General features: G+C 37.6%; 1 protein-coding gene and 1 long non-coding RNA gene across 2 annotated transcripts in view; both read right to left on the bottom strand.

Annotated features, from left to right (window-relative positions):
• Positions 1-21,175, bottom strand: part of LOC132116798 (uncharacterized) — a 107,082-nt gene that overhangs the window by 17,481 nt on the left and 68,426 nt on the right. The window lies entirely within an intron of this gene.
• msx2b (muscle segment homeobox 2b) lies at positions 15,046-17,010 on the bottom strand. Its single transcript, XM_059526790.1, has 2 exons — positions 16,622-17,010; positions 15,046-15,963 (listed from the first exon to the last, which is right to left on the bottom strand). Exons 1-2 carry the CDS (start codon positions 16,920-16,922, stop codon positions 15,542-15,544), a joined length of 723 nt encoding a protein of 240 aa, XP_059382773.1. The 5' UTR covers positions 16,923-17,010; the 3' UTR covers positions 15,046-15,541.

Genomic DNA, 21,175 nt, shown 5'->3' with positions numbered 1-21,175 from the left:
CTTAATGAGCAGAGTCAGGTCACCAATGGTCTACATGGGAAAAGGCAAGTCACCATTGATCTTCATGAGCAGAGTCATGTCACCAATGATCTTCATGGGCAAAGGCAAGTCACCATTGATCTTCATGAACAAATGCAAGTCACCAATGATCTTAATGAGCAGAGTCAGGTCAACAATGATCTTCATGAGCAGAGTCAAGTCACTATTGATCTTCCTGAATCCAGTCTTAACACCACGGAATTACCAGAGTCTCTCCACGTCTCTGTGGAACTACCAGAGCCTCCCCACATCTCTGCTGAACTACCAGAACCTCTCCGTGTCTCTGCTGAACTACCAGGGCCTCCCCACGTCTCTGCTGAACTACTAGAGCCTCTCCTCATCTCGGCTGAACTACCAGAGCCTCTTCTCGTTTCTGCGGAATTTCCATAGCCTCGTCACGTCTCAGCCGAACTCTCTGAGCGCTCGACTGATCCTGTCATGGCCACGGAGGCCACCCTTAACTTGTTCATGTTCTCTGTTTCAGACTTGCCTAACCAGAATTACTCTCCTGTGTCATCCTGTGTCTCCTGTGGTCTTCTGCGCCACCCGGGTGGGCTTCTGTCTCGACAACACGGATGTGGTGGTCTTCTGCGCCGCCCTGGTGGGCTTCTGTCTCAACCGCACGGATGTAGTGGTCTTCTACGCCACCTTGGTGGGCTTCTGTCACGATCGCACAGATGCGGTGGTCTTCTGCGCCGCCCTGGGGTGCTTCTGTCTCAACCGTATGGCTCCAATTCCACCTTGCTTCTCTCTGGATTCCTGCCCTGTCGGTTCGGCCCTAGGACACTGAACGTTATGTCCTTCCTGGACTTGTGTTTTGTTGTTGTTTTGTTTTTGTTTTTTTGTTTTTGCTCCTCTTCTCTCTGTTTCCATCTATGGACCTGGCCCTCCGTCCCTCCCCCTGATCCTCCACCGGTCCACCTCCCTCCTGGGCTCCTTGTTTTTGTTTTTCTCTCTGTTTCCCTCTATGGACCTGGACCTCCGTCCCTTCCCCTGATCCTCAGCCGGTCTACCTCCCTCCTGGGCTCCTTTTTTTGTTTTTTGCACTTCTTGTCTCTGTTTCCCCATTTTACCTGGCCCTCCGTCCCTCCCCCTGGTCCTCCGGCGCTCCACCTCCCTCCTGGTCTCTGTGTTCCTTGGTCTCTTCTGGGGTTCGGGTGGAGCATCTGGTAGCTGCTCCGTGGAGGAGGGGGTAATGTCACGCTGTCTGGTCCCTGTTTCCCTGGGTGTCCACTAGTGGTCTCACTTCCCCATAGGCACCTCACCGCAGGCACTACAATTCCCACAAAGCCTTGTCCCTTCATCACAGTAATTGCACTCCCGTTAATTGCATTTAGGTGTTTTCACTTGATAGTCATTACCCTGCCTATATAATCCGGTCTTTTCCATTTGTTTTCATTGAGTCCTTTCATTCCGTCACCCAGTTTCCTCCCCTTCCGAGTTCCTCGTCTTCCGAGTTCCTGTTCCTGTTCCCGTTCCTTCCCTGTTTGCTTATTTGTTGGATGGATTTATGGTTTTGACCCTGGCTTGTTGATTTCTGATTTGGATTACCCATTAAAACCCACACTGTGTTTGGATCTCTCGTCTCCTGTGTTTCCCTGGGTTCCCGAACGTAACAGATCTGCGGCACTGACGCTCTCCAGACGCGGAGAAACTCTTCCTTAGTTCATAACCACTCCTCTAGCCCCAGCTGACCTGCTTTGGACCAAGGTTTTCGTCGGACCAAAAAACCCAGGCTGTTGGCCAGAGGAACCACCGACGAGGCACAATCAAGCACCGGAAGTGAGAAGTGGAAATGCGACTGGCCCTGGCACACACTAGCACGTTCGCTTTTGGCCGACAGTGGAAATGCAGCTAATGATGGCGGAGTAGAACTGTTTCAGCAGCTCTTGTGGTAGGTTGAACTTCCTCAGCTGGCAAAAGAAGTACTACCTCTGCTGGGCCTTTTTCACAATGGAGTCAATGTGAATGTCCCACTTCAGGTCCTGAGAGATTGTGATGCCCAGGAACCTGAATGACTCAACTGCAGACACAATGCTGGTCATGATGCTGAGTGGGGGGAGAGGAGGGGGGGGTTTCCTGAAGTCCACTATCATCTCCACTGTTTTCAGTCCCCAAAATGCCATTGTCATGTAAACAAACAGTCAAAACGCTTAAAAAGTTTACAGTTTCCAGTAAGCGTTGTCGTGTAAACAGCCCCTAAATAGTTGGGGAAGTCAAGTATACATCTCCAGAGAGAAGTCTGTCAAAGATCCAGTTGTGATTTTGATTAAACAGGTTAAAATTTATCAATAAATAAACATATTCATGAATTCATTGTTCAGAATAAGATCTACAACATGCATTTAGAAAAAATAGTTTTGTGTTATGCTGATTTTTAAATAAAAACAATATTTGTTATCATCTACATCTATATGCATGGTAAACACATATCCAACATAAAATCAGAGAAAGAGAGAGAGAGATTATTATCAAAACTGTTGAGATGGAATAATCTCACACATTATGAAGTTCAGATGAAAAGACAACATCAATAGGAGTATAACCATCAAACAAATTGTTTTTCCAATTTAGTGACAAGAGAAAAATACCCTATTACTTTTATTGGCGAAGAGAGGTTTTCTTGACCAGATTCAATTTAATTATAGCAAAAATCTTAGAGGAATGATGTTCTTGCAGTTCTGTATGTTTTCACACTGAGCCTAATCAGCCGTAGCAATTACTTTCTAAGATCTTATGATATTAAGCAGTTAAGCGTGTAAACACATAATCACTAAAATGCTGACTGCACCCCACGACTACATGTAGGAGCTATTAATAGAAGCACAATTATCAACAATGTTATATAATTGGTGCACAGTGTTTTTTTTCTTTAAAAGACCATTTGCTCTTTAACTGCTACTTTAAATCTCACAATGAAATTTTATATCATGTACTTGCAACCAGTGTTGGGGAGTAACTAGTTACATGTAACGGCGTTACGTAATTTAATTACAAAATTATTGTAACTGTAATTAGTTACAGTTACTACGAAAAAAATGAGTAATTAAATTACAGTTACTTATGAAATTTTTAACGATTACAAAGGGGATTACATTTGAATATTTACACACATTCACATACAGATTTAACTGATTTCTTTCCCAAATTGCATTGACTATTCTGAGACATACCGCCCTAATAATTTCCGGGATGCGGAAACACAGTCTGGTTCGTAGAATCCAGTCATAAAAACGAAATGCCTAACGCGGACGGAATATCCCACATTTTGGATGACTAAATCAAAAGTAGGTCAGTACACTTGAATCAAAACATGACATGGACTAGTGTCTGTGAATATAAAGCCCCAAAAATGCAATAGCCTATATGACTTGCACATTCTGCGTGTCTGAGGAAATCAGGCGCGGACTGGACACCGGGAGAACCGGGACAATTCCTGGTGGCCTGGCAGCCGATTTTGCCCCACTATTTAATATCATTATTGTACAATTGCCTGCCGAATGTACTAAAGCGATCATTTGCGAATCCGCTATTTGATAATTAAATCTCTAATAAGTCATGAATTGTAAGTCATGACTCGCGCGCTCTCCGCGCCTCCGCCAAACGGTTTGGATCAGAGTCAATGCGAGAGAGAGAGAGAGAGAGAGAGAGAGAATAAAGTGGACTGTGGAAGCGCACAGCTGGAGCAGAGAAGCAGAACTACTGTTCAGGGTTTTAGGTCAGTTTCATCTGTAAAGATGCTTTTTTGTCTTTGTTTTTTTTTTTTTTTTTTTAATCAAGCAGCAGCACGTTGCTCACCAGTCATCACTCAAAATACTATATAAAGGACATCATTATTATCAGTTGTAATGTTACAGTAGGAATTTATCTGAAAAAAAATCCGATTTAAATTTACATTTTAATATTTAACTATAAATCCAGAGAAAATGGTTACTATTGTTTAAATGTGGTAACCAAAAATGTAAAATTATTTTACAAATGTATTTATTTAAAAATAAATACAAATCCATTTGCAAAAAAAAACAAAAACAAAACAAGGTTATTTTACTTTTATATAGGCTAATAAAAGCAAGGTTAATTTTTGTAAGGGAAAAACATGACTCGTGTACAGTATTAGGATTTTTCTATAAAGATATTGTAGTATTGTAGAGTATTGTATTGTAAAGTATAGTTTTGTTCAATCTTGAGTATTAAAGTCACGAGAAATGGATAACAGGGCAAAATAAAGAGACTGAAGAGAAAAATGGAAGTGAAGGTGCAGTTCAGGAGAGAACTTTTAATTGTTTTGCATATCCCCAAATTAAAGATTTAAACCTTTTTTATGTCAGGTCCATACAAAAAAAATAGTTTTGTCCATGAATTTCTTTGTATGAGTTTGAATTTTCCAGTCTGAATTTTTTTCCCAGTCCGCCCCTCCTGTAAATTAATGGCAAAGACATGGTTTCATCTACTACACATAGGCCTACTGAAGCTCGCAGTGTTTTCAACCTCTGCCGTCTCAATATAGGAGTACATGAGCACATAAACATAATTTCTAGAACTGCTTTGTGTCACTTAATGTGCATTTTACTTGTTTTGAGAAAACTATCATCATATACAAAGAGACAGCAGTTAAAAAAAACACCAATGTTTCAGGAGTTTAGTACACAGAATATGTCACATGTTTATTAGATAACTATTTAAGTTGATGTATATGCTTTTATTTATTATTCTTTAATTTTCACAAATTTAGAAAAGTAATCAAAAAGTACTCAAAAGTAATTAGTTACATTACTTTAATAAAGTAATTGAAAAAGTTACACTACTATTACATTTTAAACAGGGTAACTTGTAATCTGTAACCTATTACATTTCCAAAGTAACCTTCCCAACACTGCTTGCAACTTTATTCAGAGTTGGAGAAAATAATGTGAACACTGGGAACTAGGGAATATTTATGAAGGGTTTTTTTATCTTTTATGTTTTTTAACCACAATTTGCCTTTAAAGCTGAAGTAGGTAACTTTTGTAAAAATGTATTTGTGAAACCTGTCATTATGTCCTGACAGTAGAATATGAGACAGATAATCTGTGAAAAAATCAAGCTCCTCTGGCTCCTCCCAGTGGTCCTATTGCCATTTGCAGAAATTCGACCGCTCCCGGTAAGAAACAACCAATCAGAGCTGCGGTCCGTAACTTTTTTTGTGTTCAAGATTTACAAAATGTATATAATAAGCGAGTACACCATGAATCCATTTTCCAAACCGTGTTTTTAGCCTGTCCTGAATCACTAGGTTACATCTATAATAAGTGTTTATATTCAGACTATTTTACATTGCTTCGGGGGTACCGCGGCGGAGTAACCCGGTACCTTTGTGATTCTTCATAGACATAAACAGAGAGAAGTAGCTCCGGCTACAATGTTCTTCCGCAAGACGCAAGCAGTTCTGTTTATTAACCGCTAGAGCATCAAAAGTTACCAACTGCAGCTTTAATACAGCTTCCACCCTTCTAAGAATAGATTCAAACAACTTCTGAATAGTCTCCAAAATATGTTAGTTGCTTTAAAGATGTTAAAGGAATTAATTGGTTTCTCACTCTTTTCTCCAAAACTGCCCACAGTGGTTTAATAATATTCAAGTCAGGTGATTGAGCTGACCATTTCACTGAATGCTTGCACTAAACACTTATACTACACTGTATACACTTTACTGTCCTATACGGCACCCATGATCATAATTATGACTTTATATATCACATGTGGATTGCTTCTTATTTTAAGTTTTATTTCTGATTATGTTTTTTTATTTTATTTTTTTTATTTACTGAAGATGCAAACAAGAGTTTTTCTGTGATCCCTATGGATAGGTTCTCTCCTTCAGTGTTTTTATTTTTGTTCACTGCCATGTGAAAAACACTTAATAAAAATAATAACAATAGCTGAAGTCAGTAGCACAAAAGACACAAATTCTGTGACAAAATTGAACATCAGGCTGAGTTCTTTTGAAAAATCCCTGAGCCCAAGAATAGTAATTGAGATCCCTAAAGATGTTTCACTTCTAGAGTATGTAAGTTCTGTAAAATGGGTGAAGGAATTTAAATGTTAAACACATCTGTTGTCTCTTGCCTCAGTTATTAAACCAAAAACAAATTGTGCAGTGCTTGCAGTACAGTAGGTTACCTTTCAAATCAGTTAGGGGCATCACCTCAAAACATCTAACAATTTAGTAATGTCACATCCCAGGCCTAGTTCTGCAGCGGAGGGTTGAGGTTGCTAGCTGTGGCGCAAACTGTCAGCTAAGAGATGCAAAGGGGTTGCTAGAGGTATTCCTGTAAATATTTCACCGGCCTCCCATGGCTCAGAGGCTGAGGCTCAGCACCGGTAATGGTATGCCGTGGCGGGAGGCCGCTGGCAGAAGTAGAGCAGAATCATGGAAACAGATTGGGTTCCCGGTCAATTCCCAGTTGGCTCCCCATCAGCTGTGGCAATTATTCATGCCACCGACAAAAGATAACGGTGAGTTAAAAATAAAGTCGAGACGGGGAGTGGAGGATCACCTTAATTGCAAACAACTTAAAAAACACCATACTGGGAGATACCAACCCCTCCCAAACCATGCTTTTGGTCCTGCGTGTGTGTGTTCAGTTATCCATTAGTCGTTAGTTGTTGAGGAAAGGTGTTACTGGGTTAATGAGGAAGCTGCTGTAGAGTACAGACACTCTGGGTACATTGTTCAGATCGATTTGGTAGTTTAAGGCTATGACCTCTTGTGTTAAGCTGAGCCTTGGAGTATTATCTGGGGCCCAAAGCCTGTATTTGTCACTTAGCTGAAAATAAGGGGATTAAACAAGTTCACTTCACCTCATGCAGGTAATTATATACAGTAGACTGAGGGAAAATAGTTCAAGATCAGAACTTATGGTGAATGCTGCAAATGTTGCCCAAGAAAAATTGACCCTTAAAATGTCTCCTTTTTTTCGCCACCATCATGTTGTTTAAAACCCATATGGCGTTCTTTATTTCTTACTTTTAAAGTGATATTTTATACTTTATTTCACACTTTTTCAGAGGTCATAAAACAGTTGGGTGGCCTATGATTCCTCTTCACACAGCTAAGAGAGCCATCACAGCTCATAAGTAATAAATTATCTATACATTTTTGAGAATATTACTGTTTGCAGCTTTCATGCTTGAGTGAACGTACTGTATGGAGGTGAAGAAAAAGAGAGAGGACCAACGAGAGACAAAAAGACTGATTAAGAGATATAAATGAGAGGAAATATTTTGAAAATGAAGTCAGATGGATTTGATGGGTGAATTAGAATTCAGAACACGTTTCACAGCGTGACTACAATCGTAAGTCAGATATTTTCTGCTTATCTTACCAAAACAGTAGCACAATAACAAATATCTGGAACATATCCTCGTTCCATGACTTAATATGCTCCATATTTATCACTCCATGCTTTGTGTCCTTAATCCCGAGCTATGGCAGGAATGGCGGTTCCAGAAAGCCAGTGAGATGTGAGTCTTAAGTTATTAATTATGGAATCCTGGCAAAATAAATACCAGGTTTGCCTTTGGCTATGTTCTTGATGTGATACAATTTAAGTAGAGAAAGATACGGGAATAAATTTTAACAGCCTTGAGAGATGGAACACTGTTCAGTAGAACCAAAAAATCTACTAAAGATCGTTAGTAGATTTTTGGTTCTACTGAACGCACACACACACTGTATATATGTATGTATGTATAAACACATTGAAACAAATCAACCCTAATAGAGATGTGAATTACAAGTGCAACAGAAAAGCAGGTATATTCTGTAATATAATTATTCGCACAGTGAGGTAGATATTTTTTATTAAATTACTAATGTAATGCTAATGAGAGCTGAGTATAATACAAATAAACATGAGGCTATTCATTGGACAATCCATACTCCTGGTAGAGGAATACTACTTGGGCCCTACCACAATCTAATATAGAAGACTGCAGCATTGCAACAACAAATAACGTAAAAGCTGGATTAAACAGCACTTGCTGGTGAGCAAAGGATTGACCCCTGTGGACCCCGGTTTTACCTCAGTCTTTGATTGTATTGAATGTCAGGGAATGTGACAGAAAATCTGTTACAGGCACATGGGCTACATATACTGAAGATCATCAAATGCGAGACACTATATCTTTTTATTTTTTTAAATTTGTCAAAGGTGCTCAGTGTTGATCCTGTCTTCTGAAGGACATGAACTTCATGGTTTTCTAAATGCATCTTTAATCCACAATCACACCACTGCAGAAAACAAGTCTCTTATCCGTTTTCAACCCACGTCGACATGATATAATAATTCCGACTAAATCTTTCCTTCCAAACCTGTTCCGTCTTTATAATTTGTTATATATAGTTTGAATGAATGAATGAATCCAATAAAATAAATAAATAAACATAATCCATATGGTCCACATAATTATTATAATCATTATTATTATTAATTACTTTTTGACCCATAGAAAAATAGTCCAAAATAGCCACACAAAAAAACTCCATATAGAGCCATACAGATCAACCTAAATAATGTAAATAATAACTCACAAATCATAAATAATGTTTTTGTGAACTATAGCTTAACTTTCAAGTCTCACCAATTTTTGGTTCATTGCAGGTGTATTCTTACCAGAGCAACAAGCACAAATCACACTCCATCACACAAATCACACAAAATCCATGTTTGAGTAACCATCATTCAAATGTCATTATTTTAAGCCAAAACAGTCTAGCCAATGCCAGCGTGCACCTCAAACATGGCCCTGTCTAACACACTGTCTGTCCCTTCCTGTCTGACAGTAAATATGGAAATCATCTGCAGATTTCTGCAAATTAACATATGTCTGAGAGAGGATCTGTCAGTTTATTTGAGTAACATGGTGTTATAAGTGATGCACATCCAAACACAAATCCAAATAATCGAACATCACATTGATAGGGGACAAACTGGAACTAAACAGACAGGGTATTTAAACACAAGGCTTTAGCTCCGTGCAGCGGGATTACAGCTGGCTGGTCTCTGGTTCAGGAGTGAAAGTGACATGACATACAGCCAAGTATGGTGCTCTGTATTTAACCCTTCCAAAGTGCACACACACAGCAGTGAACACACACACACCGTGAACACACACCCAGAGCAGTGGGCAGCCATTTATGCTGCGGCGCCGGGGAGCAGTTGGGGGTTCAGTGCCTTGCTCAAGGGCACCTAAGTCATGGACTCGAACCCACAACCCTAGGGTTAGGAGTCAAACTCTCTAACCACTAGGCCATGACTTCCCCTGGAGATATCTGGGGCTGGAGATATCCTCCTCAGCAGGGCCGACGGTGCATGGTGATCCATTTTTCTCCAACACCCACTCCAGGAAAGCAGCGAAATCCTCTCTGGGACCGTTCGCTGGCAGGCGTGCCTTACACCGCTTGTTCAGCCTGTGATAATAAAAAGCACAGAGCGAGCGGTCTGGGAAGTGGGTAAGGCACGCCAGATCGAGAATATCCCTAGTGTGGTCCTCCAGCGAACGGTCCGACTGCTCCAGGCATAGGAGCTGGACTGCCAGGATAGCCATTCTGGGAGAGGGAGAAAACAAAACGAGAATGAAAGAAAAACGCCTGCTAACTTACTTACTTTTCGGTCCGCTATTCTGTAACACGTGTAGGTGTACTAAGTAAAACTTTTGATGAAGGAGATAACAAAGGCTTTTAATGATCAAGGGAGAAAAAAGGGCACATCCAAACACAAATCCGGACAAACTGGAACTAAACAGACAGGGTATTAAACACAAGGAAAGTAATGAGAAGAACGGGAACAGTTGGGGAGTAATCTTTTAACTAAACTAGGAACAGAACATGACTAAATGGAGATAACACAAAGGAACAGAAGTCCATGGCTGTAACAGTACTTGTGAAGTAGATGGAATTTTATTATTATTATTATTTTTCATGGTATGGTTGCAAACTTCAAAATTTATGTAACAATGTTAATATATATATATATATATATATATATATATATATATATATATATATATATATATATACGTACACACACACACACACACACAGCAATGTCTGAGTTTTCCTGATATGCCAAGTTAGAATGGAATACTATGCTTACTGCATACCTACATACTGTATAATGTCTACTACGTTTTACAAGTAGAATATTAAAAAGTATGCATGGACAATAAGAATTAACGGGGATATAATATTCTATGCAGTGTGATGTGTTATATACTGCACATTTGAACAAAAAGGTCATCCTGGTTTTCCATGCATGAAGAAAATGTCCCTGCAGCACACATCATATACCATATGCAGCCTATATACTTATAAAATGGATAAGAAAATAGTGTGTATGTCAGTATAATAGTAATATCATGCTATTCTGAACATGTCTGAAACAACAGGACTTTGTATAATTTGTATAAAATAGTCTTTCTACAGCTGCCCAATATTGCTGGTATACTGCCATCTGTTGGCCTTTGTGTTATTAAACAGCGTCATATCCACAAAAAGGCCCCAAAGCTTTTTATTTTTTTTCTCTTGATGACTCATACTGACATTCACAGCGCAGGAAATCTGATTAAGTCATCTTCCGCTAGACAAGCTGTAGTATATGTAGCAGCTAAATCGGCCATTTCCAAAATACAGCGTCATGTAGACTAATTTTTCTTATGAATTTACAATCCCTCCAGAGCACCGGCTTAGAAATGGCTGGCACTGGCATATCTGCTCTAGTTTCACCTCAAAACCAAGCAGCGTGCCAGAAATTTTATTCAGCCAGGAGCCATAAAGGAATTAGCCATTTCTGTTTTTGTTAGATGAGGCTATTCCATCTTTAGGTCACATGAAACACGTTGTGTGTCGTTATGCATACCTCACTCAGTGCAAGATGCAGCATTGTTCACTCACCAAGCTGGTCTGCACATTTATGTTATGTAAGCTAAATAGATGTGTGATCTGTCTCCCCCAGTGCCCTTCCCGCAAGAGGCAGACACATTCAGTGGCAGCTGCATTGATTTGAAGTGCTGCGGTCAGTGGGGGGATCACAATGAGTTCAGGAGCTGTTTGGGGACATGGCGACGGAATACATCTTACCCAAAGTTTGGGCAAGCCTGCTGCTTACATTTCTTAGAACAACTGGACTCTGTGGCAAAATATGCTGGGTTGGGCTGTCAGATTTTAAAGGAGACACTTTGAAGTCTTCCATCACTGTTTATAGGGAAGTTTACTTTGGAAATGTAATAGGTTACAGATTACTAATTACCCTATTTAAGGTGTAATAAGTAGTGTAACTATTTCAATTACTCCATTACAGTAATGTAACTAATTGCATTTTATTACATTTTGATTACTTTTCTAAAAGTCTACTGAATATTTTCAACTGTTAATTATTTTCAATCAGACTTTCAAAATCCTTCATAACTTGAAATAAAATAATTTAATTTTAAACCACAGCCACCACAAAATCAGACTTTAGCACCTATTTTTACTTTGAAATCATTAAATACTGATTTAAAATCATAAGATATAGTTCAAAAGCTACTGTACAATACACTGTTTTTGTAATCCATTCTTTGCAAAGCAAATAATATATGTCAGGAAACACTTGCATCTAGCAATGCCTTGAAGAAAAAAACAGTCTTTAAAAATCTTAATCTTAATAAACTCAAATTTCACTCATGACAACTCTCTGAAGATTTTAGCATGGTTATGGATTTGACAATGTTAATGTATTTGGTCTTGGTGGAATAGATCTGCTGCTGCTGTTGGTTATTGCTGTAGTTGATGCACTTCACTTTAAAGAACCTTTGTGGAATGTAAATGTTCCATGGATGTTTCTCCATGAAACCACAGGTTCCAAAAAAACCTTTATACTTATGACAGCATGATGCATCACCCAGCACAACATGCTTCTAAAACACATTAGTGAAAGTTAATAACCGTATAAAAATAAATAATAATTTAATCCTTGAAAATGTTCCAGTACACTTAAATATGAAGGCCTCAGTGGTAACTAAAAACCAATAGCAGTTGATCCTTATTTAAAGGGCTAATTTTCCAGTGCACTTGTACCTTTAGCAAGTCGTCTGACTAATGAAGTCAGGACTAGACAAGCATTCAACAGCTAGCCAAGGCCTAAAATATAAATGATAAAGCTTGTGTGTTTGGGCAGTTTTCATTAATACTACATCCAGTTTAGATGACTGCATTAAATTTAATTTGGCATTATGCTTCATCAGAAACCTAGAGGAGGATTTTTTACTTTATTTCCTCCGTAAATCTCCATCTACAGTTAGATTGAACATCATATACTAAATGCAGATATGCTTAATCCAAGATGCTTGTGTAACATTTGTAACCTTCATCTTATGTGCTGATTATTTGGTTTTATTTGATAAATAGAAGCATGCTATTAATGTGTAATAAACTAAAATATAGTGATAATAATTGGACATGCAACCAAAGTTAATTTTATTTCAAGAAAAGCATGCAAAAACACTTTATTTACACCTGTATGCAACAATAGTTTATTAATTAAAAAATAAAATAGTTTATTAATTAATAAAAAAAATAGTAATTTTTTTAAGCTTTTAGGTGTGTGCACTGACATGTACCCAATATTTAAGGAAAATGCATTCCTAATGGCTGCAGCACATGACATTGTTAGAGTAATAAAATATAAAATATAGTAGCCTAAATGTTTTTCATAATCATAAACACCACATTAAGCAAAAAAAAAGAAAAAAAAAGAAAAAAAGAATGCCACAAGGAAGTACACACACCCAGTTATTTTGCTTTGTATGTTACAATGGTGTTGTTCTCCCTGTAACCAGCAGAGGAGGTCTAAATCAAAAGAAGAATGAAAGGAACAGTATTAAACATGGACAACATGTTCCTGACCCAAGTGTACTCTATACAGTCATCATCATTAATATGTCAAATTACATACAGGCTGAATCTGGGACATTCTGTGCACATCGCATCCACAGTTTACCTTTTTTTAGGGCTTAGTGTACGCCACAATAAAGGAGATTAATGTAATGTTTGATTTAATTATTTTGTCATTGGTAATTACTGCATTATAATAATTTTGAATACTTAATCTGGGAGTGTAGTAAATCTTGACTTTAATAATCCCCATCTCTATTTTTATAGGCACCATTACCCGCTCTGTTCAGACTAACCTTTATTTATTTATTTGTTTGTTTGTTTGTTTGTTTATTAATGTGCAGTGAAGCATGTGTAAAAATGAATAATAGTGAATTTCTAAACTGACAAATTTTTCCCCTTTCAAATTCTTTTTATATATGTATCTGACCGAATGGAAAACCAGCAGTTAAATACTATTACTTCTTCTCTGTAAATGCAATTTTAGAATTGTAGCCCTGTTGAATTTGATTCCTGAAAATCAATAAATACATCAATCAGTCAATAGTAGTAGTAGTAGTCATAATAATAATAATAATACATTTAATCAATCATTATATTTACATATAATTCCACCAAGTCCACCCCCATTTAATGTCAAGAATATATATATATATATATATATATATATATATATATATATATTTATATATATATATATATATGATATATATATATATATATATATATATATATATATATATATGATATATATATATGATATATGATATATATATATATATATATATATATATATATATATATATATGATATATATATATATTCTTATATATATATAAATATGATATATATATATGATATATATATATCAATTTGATATTTGACCTCTCAGACCACAAACAAAACTTGACGGTAAAGTCTTGAAATGGATCTTTCAGATTTTTTCAATGAGAAACAAAGAATAAAACACACTGCACTTACTGATATGTGTCAGGTATTTAAACAAGCTCTGAACAACTTTGTGAACTTAGCTTCAGAGAGTCTTTAGACTTTTTTTACACCACAGGAACAGGATCAGGCAATTTGCCCAGATTCACTGCACTCTCGTAAGTGGCTCAAAGTCGACATTATAAAACACATCCGCGAACACTTTAGTGACTCTGCGTTTGATTAGCATGACTGAGTTTGTGTTATGATTAAAGGAAGCTCTTGAGTAAAGTGCTGACCAAATGATTTCCTGGTTGCATCAAAGTCACGCGTAAGCAGTAAAATGGGCCCTCGAACGTCCCCATTTATAGAGCCACAATTTAATGAACAAGCCATAACAAGGTAGTAAAGAGGTCAAACTGAACTAATCGGTAACATTTTAGCATAACTTTCAATAATAACATTATTTCTGTTTCATTTTTAACAAATCATTATTTAAGCAATGACCATGTTTATGAAAGTCATAAATTGTTCATATTTAGATATACTGTCATATGTAGCCTATGCTCAAATTTCTAATATGCATAATGTTTGTTAATGAAAATGAATACAAAGCTTCCTTGCAGGAAATTGCTTTACTTAGATTTTTTAATAGTATAATTCATATAAAATTATTATGCAAGAATGGTTTACAAAGGATCATTTCTGGGAACCACCTGCACTGATTCAGTAGTTCAGTAGTTACTGTAAGATTTTTTTTTTTTGAAATAACTTTTTGCTATTTGAATAAAAAGGTTAAGAAATGAGATTGTAAAGTGTTACCTGCTTTAAAAAAGGAAATGAATACAGAGAATATTACCAATATAAATGTGACTGCGAAAACTCTCACATACTTTCTCAAACATGAAACAGAAATATTAATTTAATAAACTAATTCAGTAAACAAATGCTATTGTGTTTGCTTGCCTAATGCAGTTTAATGTACATGTCAGATTTCAGTGACGTATAATCATTGTATAAATATATATACAGTATACAAAAATGTGGTCAGATAAATAAACTTCCACATTTTAGTTACACGTGGCTAATTTCAGAAACATCTTTGCATATATCATATTCACGGTGAAATTCATAAATTTCTCAGTGTGAACATACCAATGCATTAATCATATAAAATCATTCAGCTTGACGTTTAATTTGGTTCAAAAACAAACTCTGTAAAATATTGTCCGTCAATTAAAGCAATTAAAGTAAAAACAATGCGTAACGAACTGGTCAGAACACTTTCTTACAGGATAAAAATACATCAACATTAAATGTAGTGGAATTTAAACTCAGTATTTTGTACACAAAATAATTAGTTTTACAATATATTACACAAAGATGTATGACACAAATATATTTACAAAAGATTTGGCACCAGAATGATCCATCCACACTGTAAAATTTGAACTTTCAAGTCAGTGGGAAAAAAGTGTGGTAAAATGCCCTGCTTTTTATTTCATGTATTTTAAGTTTACGTGATTGAAGGCACATTATGAAATATGAAATTTATTTTTGGGGGGTTGCTGCTTTTTTTCAGACTTGGACATCCAAGGTTTGTAAACATTGTCTTTCCGTACATCCACAGATCAGTACTAGTCCATACTGTAGCACATCTTCTCAAGCGAGGTGATACATGCTGTACCCTAACGGTGCTCCATAGAGTCCCACCGGAGCAACAGGCAGTAAAGGCCTCTGGTAGGGATACGACTGGCCATAGAGTGAGACGGCCGAATGAAGTTGGGTTCCAAGAGGAAGAGGCAAACTGAAATTGGGGTGGAGGGCAGGTTTGGCAGTCAGTTTGAACTTTTCCAGCTCTGCCTCTTGCAAACGCTTGGCTTTGGCCCGTCGGTTCTGGAACCAGATCTTCACCTGGGTCTCTGTGAGGGTGAGAGAGCTGGAGAATTCTGCTCGCTCGGCAATGGAAAGGTACTGTTTCTGTCTGAACTTTCGCTCCAAGGCCAGGAGCTGTGAGGTGGTGAATGGCGTACGGGGTTTACGATTGGTCTTGTGCTTGCGGAGAGGACAGGAACTTACCTGGCCTGTGGTAGGAAAAGAAGTAATTGTAGCAGAATGTAATCATTAATTACATTTTTTGTAGATTTTAGGTTGGTCAAAAATAGATTTTAAACTAATTTAATTAGTGTTTTCATAGTTCAAATAAAATAAAACACACTTTATACAAGTATACATAATGTAAGCATGTGAATGTGTTTTACTTTGATAAATTGTATAATGATTATGATAAAAGTGAAGGTAGGGGGGTAAGTAAAATTAAAACAGAGCTATAATATAATTTTTGTTATATTTAATAAATATTTCGATATTGTCATCTACTGTACATATGCTGCTAAATTACAAAAAACGGCTAAATCAGATTCATTTATTTCTTATTTATACTAGTGTTATGTTCTTAATTAAATCAGAGTTCTCTTAAATATGAAACTGCTTTTGATTTTATGTTTTCAAAGCAGTGGGCCCTTTCTCTAGTTTCCATTAAATGTTTTCTTTCACAGTCTATTAAGCATGTATTAGTTTTAGTTGCAAATTGCCTAATACGAATAATTATCAGTTTCAATAAAATGAGCCAAAATGCTCGTTTTAGGAAATAATCTTTTTGTGACGATTATATACCCTGTCGAAATTTATACCATTTAATTTAAAGCATAAGGAGTTCGTTCAGAAAATTAAATTGCTTACGTGTTTGAGCGAATCTAGAGTTCATAACCCATGGTGTACAGTCATCCGGCTCTGGGGACTCCGATTTGACGGGTGAGGTCTGCATAAAGTGCTTTTGTATTCCAGCCGAGCCACAAGAATCTCTGATCTCAGTCTTAGCAAACTGGCTGGATACATCCTCGCGCCGTCTTTCAAAGTCTTTACTGGTTTTGTGGCTAGATATAAGAGACTCGACGCTGAATGGGTGTCTTGACACTTGGGTTTTGCGCTGCTCCATGTCTCGATCTCCGTCTGATTCCTTCAAGCTCGCGGACGCGGACATCCTCCTCGCGACAAGCGTCTGGACGCACGTACTTCAAAGTCACTCTGAAGTCTCATGCAAAAAGCATGAAGCCTTTGATGCCTCGGAGCACGCGTCCACAACAGAACTTTCAGCCAATCAGAGCGTTGCCAAATCAAGACGCGCGCTCCGTTGCTCAGCAGCACACGGCGACGGTAGAACTTTTGACCAATGAGAAGGCTGCTGAATTAGGCAGAGCTTTCTATTACTCGTGATTGGCTTACTGAGTTTGCAATGAAGAATCCATCATTATGATTGAAAAAATGACAGCGACAACAAATTTAGCGAAAGATTCTGGAATTTTGGTAAGTAAAGCTATGGATTAATAGAAAACAAAGATAACGAGTAAAGTGTGAATTGGACATTTTTATGGTGAAGTGGATGCTGAAACACTTAAAAAAGTGTGTGTATATATATATATATATATATATATATATATATATATATATATATATATATATATATATATATATATATATATATATATATAGTTCGTTGTATGTAGTTCTGTTAGTTCACACTATCCCAACAAACAATATTCGGTGAGTTAATTCTGTTGGTGTTCACATGAGTCATGACAGTCCAAAAGAATTCTTAATAAATCAGATTGACAGTTTCTAAGACAGTTGTTTTTACCAACCACTGTGAAAAAATATGCTAATTATTATATCAGATTATCACCACAAATGTGGCATTTGTAAGTATGTTGGGAACATTTACTTAAAAAAAAAAATCCCTCAAGCATTTTCTTCCATTCTGCTGATCTGCATCTGCTTTTAGCTAATGTCTTAACTTTAAGTTTATTTCTTACTGTAGAACACGCATGTTTATTTGACATAAAATCACAATCCTGCAAAAGCCAAGATGCTTCACTATTGATAAAGTATATTCTGCGCCCTACAAACATTACAATGTGTCAGAATAACTAAACAGCAGCCCAGACAAATACAAGAAAATGTGCTTGAGGCATTACAATGCAATATATCATTACTATCCAAGGTATGAATTAGAGTGTTTTTATTTCCTTTAAAAAAGGGGTATTTTGCCATTTGCTGCCTGCTATTTCTTTTGCACGCCATCTAATCTCACTGAAAAAAAGCATTTGTTCCTGGCAACGGCAGTAAACTGCATACGAAAGCATTAGGGTGTTTTCTCTTCAAACATGAAAATAAGTTTCAAAGTGAAGCTAATTATCGTTCTGAGAGAGAAAGGAAATGTATTTATCATGAAATTGTTTGTCTTGTGGACACTGAAGCTGAGCAACTGTACAGTAATAAGGCATTTAACAGAGACGGATTGCTTTTTGTCTTGTCCTAGATGGGGGAATTGTTTGTAACCAAGACACTTAGGGTATTTGTGCAATCACACTTAAAATAAACACCACCCTTCTTCTCTTGTAATGAATAGCTGGAGCAGCAATCAGCTGCTTGTTGGACTGGTCTTTATGTGTGTTTATATGTGCACGAATGCTGCAGGGTGAGATTCTGCTAGCTTGACGTTCCCAGGAGCCTCAGCGCGTTTATTAAGCAGGGTGATTTCACAGACAATCTGAGGTTTGTGAAGGCGCCAGTGAGCGGGGAGATGAAAGGCGCCTCTCCTCGGGGGAGAAACTGTGGCAGTTTAGCGGCTCCACTCAGGAGGAGTCGCCTCCCTGTACACACATACACACACACGCAAACATACACGCATGCACACACTCAGCCGTCACGCCCCTGCCCTTAGGCACCTTGTCGAGCACAATCCAAATCTTTGCGTAGATGGACTGAGAATGACTGCTGAACTGTAGTGATAGATGAGAAGGATGTACGTTTGAAATTGAGGATCATAGGAGCTGACAGGAGACATATGAGAAATACTCACCATAAGAGAGAGAAGAAAGAGCAATATTATGCCTTAAATATAGCGTTCGAAAGAAATGCAGGAAAATTACCCTTTAGGATAAGCCCTTCTGAAATTGACCAACACATCCTCTTTCCTTCCTCGCTGATCTCTTTGACCTTTGTAAATAAACGATGGCAGGTTTGCCAGAGAGTGCAGAAAATGTCAAAAAGAGTGCTCCTGGTTTTTCTGGTATGTTTGGACACACCTTGAGCATTATAATTATGGGCTCAGCTTTTGCAGCGCAGGAATGCTTGTGTAGCTATTTACATTTCTTCAGTCAAACAAACTGTTTACACATCTATTTGCCCAGCTTTACGCACGTTATGATCCACCACATCGAACGTGCACCTGGCCATATCATTTCTCGATCATTCTTTACTCAATAGGGATTTCTGTCAACTGAACATTATAGAGATTGGCAGATGTTATCTACCTGCGTCTGGTTCAAATGTGAACATTAAATATGATATTCTGTCAACTTGCATTGTTCAGTTTTAAACATTAACTTAGTTTAAACTAAATACTCTCAGGACAAGTAAGGGTCCAAAGGAATAGAGTAAAAAAGTGCAATCCATTGCGAATCTTGTTTGAGGAGAGCAACTTATGTGAATAGGGGGATCACAAGCCTTGTCTCACTAATTACACTGCATGACAAGACTTGGCACAGGTGACAGAAACTGTCATCACTTAGTTTTTATTAGTACCTTATTAGGCTTCCGGAGCCTTCTCTTAGAGCAAACATTTGCTGTAATGAGAGAAAATTGCTACCCACCAAAGGAGGATGGCGCCAGCTTCAATTTGCTCAAGGGAGGAAGGTATTACTTAGAGGCAAATAAAATATCATGTAATATAAAAATTATACACTCGACACATGATGGGTTCCCTGTTGTGCAGTTGTACCTTTTTGTGGACAAATAACTGCTAAGTGATGTTTTTTTTTTTTTTTAAAGAACTGTAAATGTAACGGTTTCTTTAAATGGTAGTATGTTATGTTATGGTTTCTTGTCCTTGCTCCATCCAGCTTGTATAATAAAGCACTATATAAAATTATTAAACCATTTAACTTGATATCTTTTTTATGTTTTTAACTTTTTTATCCTTTTAATGTATAGAATATATATATATATATATATATATATATATATATATATATATAATGTATAGAAAAATATGTGCATGTTCCACTTCCTTGCAACACTAAAAGCAGTTAAGAAAATCAATTGCTGGATTTTTATTTTTTATCAAGGCGATACATGGTAATAATATGTTGCTCCGCACTGATTGTTAATGAAGGCAAAGTATTGAATTAAAAGACTTTCAAATCCTCATAAAAAAGTCCCTACAGAGAAGGACCAAACAAACAACATTCAGCTGGCCTCTTTTTGGTTCTGGGTCCTCTTATTGGATCCCTGGAGATGTGCCATGCTTTGTAATCACAGATTGCCGCCATTCCAGATCCTTGAACCGATGAAGCCATTAGGGTTCATGACTCACCCACCTTCATGACTAAAGTTTCCGTGTAAACGCCCACAAGTAAATGAAGGGGCCCTTGCGCGACCTCTCATTTCTCATAGACAGTGACTGAGCAATGCACGGAAGCCTTGATTTATGAGAAGGGTTTACAACACAGAGACAGGCTTTTAATTTAGGTCAAGGCCCTAGCTTGGCGTAATTATTTTTTAAATGTAGGGAATGGTACAAAAAATATCGGTTGCCACAGCAAAAGCGTGAAGAAGAATTACCCCTGGAGATATCCGCTCAAGTTCTTCCATCACCTTAAGTTGGACTCATTGTTGACTTGAATGGTGTCTGTTCACCTCGAAGAACTCTTTAGAAAAAGATATCACGTGTGGTTTCTAAATATGGACACTGAAGGAATTAGAACGCAAGCTAAAACAACGAAACAGACCAAGACTGTTATTCACAAGTGCGGTCACAATAAACCCTCTAGACCTAAACATAAACAGGGCACGGCATGTCACCCGACACCTGGACAGCGGGTGTCCCCTTCATTAATGCGATCCTTCCTGCCCCCCAGCCCTAGCAGACGTTTGCCTCCGACCCCAACAACATTTAATGAGAGAGAGACGCCAGGCACAGTGGAGCAAGTCAGAGTGGGAGGAACTCTCCCCCACTCCCAAGTCCTCTCACTAGAACGGACCCTCAATGGGAGCAGACTGCCACAGGGGTCTGTAAGAAACCCTCCGCCCACAAGTTCAAATGTCAGCGCCCCGGCATGCGCCCTCAGAACAAAAGTAAAAAAAAGAACTTTAGTAGTTTTCTGCCTGTCGTTTAATTGATTGGCAGGCCTGCAAATGAGCAATTCTCTGCTTGTTTTGCTGGACATGGTTTCC

This window comes from Carassius carassius, chromosome 36 (genome assembly GCF_963082965.1).
Source record: "Carassius carassius chromosome 36, fCarCar2.1, whole genome shotgun sequence".
Classification (NCBI taxonomy): Eukaryota; Metazoa; Chordata; class Actinopteri; order Cypriniformes; family Cyprinidae; genus Carassius; species Carassius carassius.
Note: the sequence above shows the minus strand (reverse complement) of the source record. Positions and strands in the feature narration are given on the sequence as shown.

Excerpts from the sequence above, each read along its gene's own strand:
- msx2b (XM_059526790.1), bottom strand. The coding sequence starts at position 16,922 with ATGTCCGCGTCCGCGAGCTTGAAGGAATCAGACGGAGATCGAGACATG. Across the intron at positions 15,964-16,621 it reads CTCTAGATTCGCTCAAACAC|GCCAGGTAAGTTCCTGTCCT; the intron begins GTAAGCAATTTA and ends TTCCTACCACAG.